Source organism: Hirundo rustica, chromosome Z (genome assembly GCF_015227805.2).
Source record: "Hirundo rustica isolate bHirRus1 chromosome Z, bHirRus1.pri.v3, whole genome shotgun sequence".
Classification (NCBI taxonomy): domain Eukaryota; kingdom Metazoa; phylum Chordata; class Aves; order Passeriformes; family Hirundinidae; genus Hirundo; species Hirundo rustica.
In genome coordinates, this window is record NC_053488.1 from 67,161,933 (window position 1) to 67,165,549 (window position 3,617).

Here is a 3,617-nt window from a genome sequence, read left to right on the forward strand (position 1 = left end):
AATGATCTGAAGGGCATTTCACCTACAATTTCAAAAACAGTCCCTGCTAAAAATTCACACTTTAGACAATCATTTGGTGTATCATAAATTTCTTTATTAGCTGCAGTTTTGTGTGAAAATGTGAAATTCAAATCAGAATTCATGTGAGGGTGAAGGAAGGCCATCATTAAAAACACAAATAGTGTTCTGCAGCAAGTGTCCAAGGCAATTCATAGTTCAAATGATCACCAACTTCTACTGAACACCGACAAAAGCTTTCAAGCTTCCTCTTCACTCCTCTTCCTAACATACACCAATTAGCATACACCAACTAGTCAGTCTCATGGCTCTTAAAGCCTACACGAGAGTTGCTAATTCAAGAGAAAAAAGGTGCTCCACAGGAAGCACAGTTCAATGCTGTGGGATGACACGAGATATAAGTGTTCTGCTCATCGCGGTTTTCTCCACAACAGCCGCTTTGAGAGATTCCTCTCGGAGTGTTCCAAGCCTCGGCATCCCAGATGAACCTGGTTCCCCCTCGATCACGGTGAGTGCCTCCTGGGTATACATCTGGGAAAAGGATTAACAAACCTGAACTCCTTCCCCACCCTTTCCGTGGGAAGGGCCCGTTTGAAGGAAGGAGCCGAGGAGAAGCCCCGCACGACACGGGAGTCAAAAGCCAGGAGCAAAGAGGGGGTGACCCGCCCCTAGCCCGTGGCGACGGGGAGGGCCCGCAGCGCCGACCGGTGCCGCCCCTTCGACCGGAGCCGCCTACACGGCCGGCACCAGGCTCTTCTTATCCAGCGGCTGCTCGTCCTCCTCCAGCAGCAGTTCGTCCAACTCTCCTTCCTCGGATCCCGAGGCCTCGGGCCCGCCGGCGGCCCGGCAGCGCCGCAGGTGCCGCAAGGCCCGGCGGTGCTTCTCCTGCAGCCGCCCCAGCTGGGCGCGCAGGGCCTCCGCCTCCTCGCCCGGGTCGGCGGGGGCCTTGTCGGGGCCGGGCCCCAGCAGGGCCTGTCGGAAGAGGCAGCGGTTCTCGCGGCGCAGGCGGCGATTCTCCAGCCGCAGCCGCGCGTTCTCCTGCCGCAGCCGGGCGTTATGCCACTCGCGCTCCTCCCGCTGCCGCAGCGCCTCGCTGTGGCTGGCCGCCAAGTCCGCGTACCGCTCCGCCAGCTGCTGCGGCGAGCCCCGCGACTCGCCCCGCCAGCCCTGCTGCCCGCCGCCCGCCTCGGCCGCCTCCGCGGCCCCGCCGCGCCCGCCGCTCCCGGCAGCGGCACCGAGCGCCGCCCGCCCCCCCCCGCACCGCGCCGCTGCCCCAGCGCCCCGCCCACCGCGCGCATGCGCCTCATCCGTGCCGCGCCCGCCGCCGCCCGCCCGCAGCCGCCGCGAGCCGAGCGCGGGCTCCCGGTCCGTGCGAATTGGGGCGGGGCCTGAGCTCGCGGGGGCGGGGCCGGGCGGGGCGGCCCCACAGCGTGCCCCTGCGGTGAGCACGCGCGGCCGGCAGGGGGCGCCGGGGGCCCCGGCCGGGAGGGGCCCTCAGACCTCCTCCGTGAGCGGCGCGCTGCTGCCGGCGCGCCGGGCCCGTCAGAGCCGCGACCGGCCCCTCCTAGAACGCTGCCGGGGATGGCGCGGCCACGGCTTCTCCAAGCAACCTGTGCCAGTGCCTCGCAGTAAAGAGTTTCTTGCTTAGGTCTGGGTTAAACCTGTCTTTTAGGGGCAACTTAGGAGTGTTTCCCCCTGCCTCCAGCCTTCTTGTCGTGCCTTTTTGGAGGGTGCTCTAATGTTTGCCCGGAGCTTTCTCTTCTGCAGGCGGAACAGCCCAAACTGTCTCCGTCTGGGAGAGGTGCTCTAGCCCTGGCATTAACCTGGTGGCCCTCCTATGGACTCGTTACAGCAGCTCAGGGTCGTTCTCCTGTTGGGCATCCCAGAGGTGGGCACAGCTGGACAGAAAGGCTTGGGCTGCTGTGGAATATGACAGCCCAGGCTGCCTAACAAGGGGAAAGAGAAAGAGTCTATGTGCAGGATATAGTTAACGAAAAGGAGGTAAAAGGGATAATCGAAAGAGACCTGAAATTCAAGTAGGAGGAGGAAAGAACTTGTTCTTAGATCTAGTAGAGAAAATAAGTCATGAATTTAACATCTCTAATTGTTGGATTTGTGGAGATGCTAGAATGGCAGAGATCTGGCCATAGGAGGGGATTCCATTAAGAACATACTAAAAATACTGGAGAAGGAAACCCCAGGACCAGACCCAAGACCAGAAGAAGTGTAGAGTCTAAGGTCAGAAGTAATTGGAGAAGAACATTTATGGAGGAGGAGTCCTAAGTATGTGATTCATGTCGGTGAAATACCATGCAAAACGTATTATGTAACTAATCACACACGTCACTGGTGGATTCCCCAACCCTCTAATTTATATTTGGCCAAAAAAGGAGAGAAGGTTTGTTCTTTCATTGAAAGAGAAAATTTATATGAATGTATTACACAGCAGCCCAACCCCTTCTATAGTGTATTACAAATTTCAAAGTTTTGGACCAAAAATGGTATAAATGAAGCAAATTCTCCTAGGCCTCTTCTGGCTTTGTGGGAAAACAGCCTATGTTACGCTGCCAAAAGCCTGGGCTGGGAGTTGTACACTAGGAATAATTAGACCATCCTTCTTCCTGCTTCCCCATATTAAAGGACAACATCTATGATTAATTGCAACGGAAAAAAAGAGAAATACAAATAGGGGGTACCCAAAAGTGGGGGGAAGACAAATGGCCTCCAGAAAGAATCCTAGCAAGTTATGGCCCTGCCACGTGGGCCCTAGATGGATCATGGGGGTACAGAACACCAATATACATGTTAAACAGAATTATTCATTTACAGGCATTAGTAGAGGTTATCACCTCTCAGTCAAGCCTGGCAATTGATTTACTCTCAGCCCAGTCTTGTCAAATGAGAAATATGATCTACCAAAACAGGTTGGCTGTGGATTATTTACTAGCAGAAGGAGGAGGGGTTTGTGGCAAATTTAACTCTTCAGAATGCTGTGTGGAGATAGATGATCATAGTGAGGTTATTAAAAATATTACAACTAACATCAGAAAATTGGCCCATGTCTCAGTCCAGAGGTGGACTCCAATGTTAAATCAAATGGGTGGGATGCCCTTTTTAATGGAGAGTGGTGGAAGAAAGCTTTATTGATTGTTGGAATTGCTTTAACAAGTGTTATTTTTCTTCCATGTATAATCCCCTGCCTGATCCGTTTAAACACAAGTATTGTGCAAAATTCCATCGAAAAATTAAGTGATGAGAAGATATAGCGAATCGAACTAATGAGACTCAAAGAGCAACAAAAGAACCTTGAAACAGCTGAGGAAGTATACAAGAAGTACCGGCATCTTCGAAAAATGTAGCAGGTATACGAAGAGACGGTTTAGTGTTCAGCAGGTGATATGGGCTAAAGCCCAATCAAAGCTTTAGAGGGGAGAATTGTTGTAAAATGTTTTAAGAGTTTCTGAAATTGTTTCTTGCTGGTGGTGTCTGTTCTAAAAAGTATTGATTCAAAGGTTGTAAGTTACGGCAACACTGTACGGGTGTAAAATGCCATGTAGCTGTCAATCAGAGGAGAAGGGAGGGAAAAGATTTCCTTTGTG

General features: G+C 52.9%; 1 protein-coding gene across 1 annotated transcript; it reads right to left on the reverse strand.

The window, feature by feature from the left end:
- Positions 1–750: 750 nt before the first annotated feature.
- TUSC1 (tumor suppressor candidate 1) lies at positions 751–1,221 on the reverse strand (the record flags this gene model as incomplete). Its single annotated transcript, XM_058424193.1, has 1 exon — positions 751–1,221. A coding segment is annotated over one exon (471 nt), but the record flags the coding sequence as incomplete, so codon positions are not given.
- Positions 1,222–3,617: the final 2,396 nt, after the last annotated feature.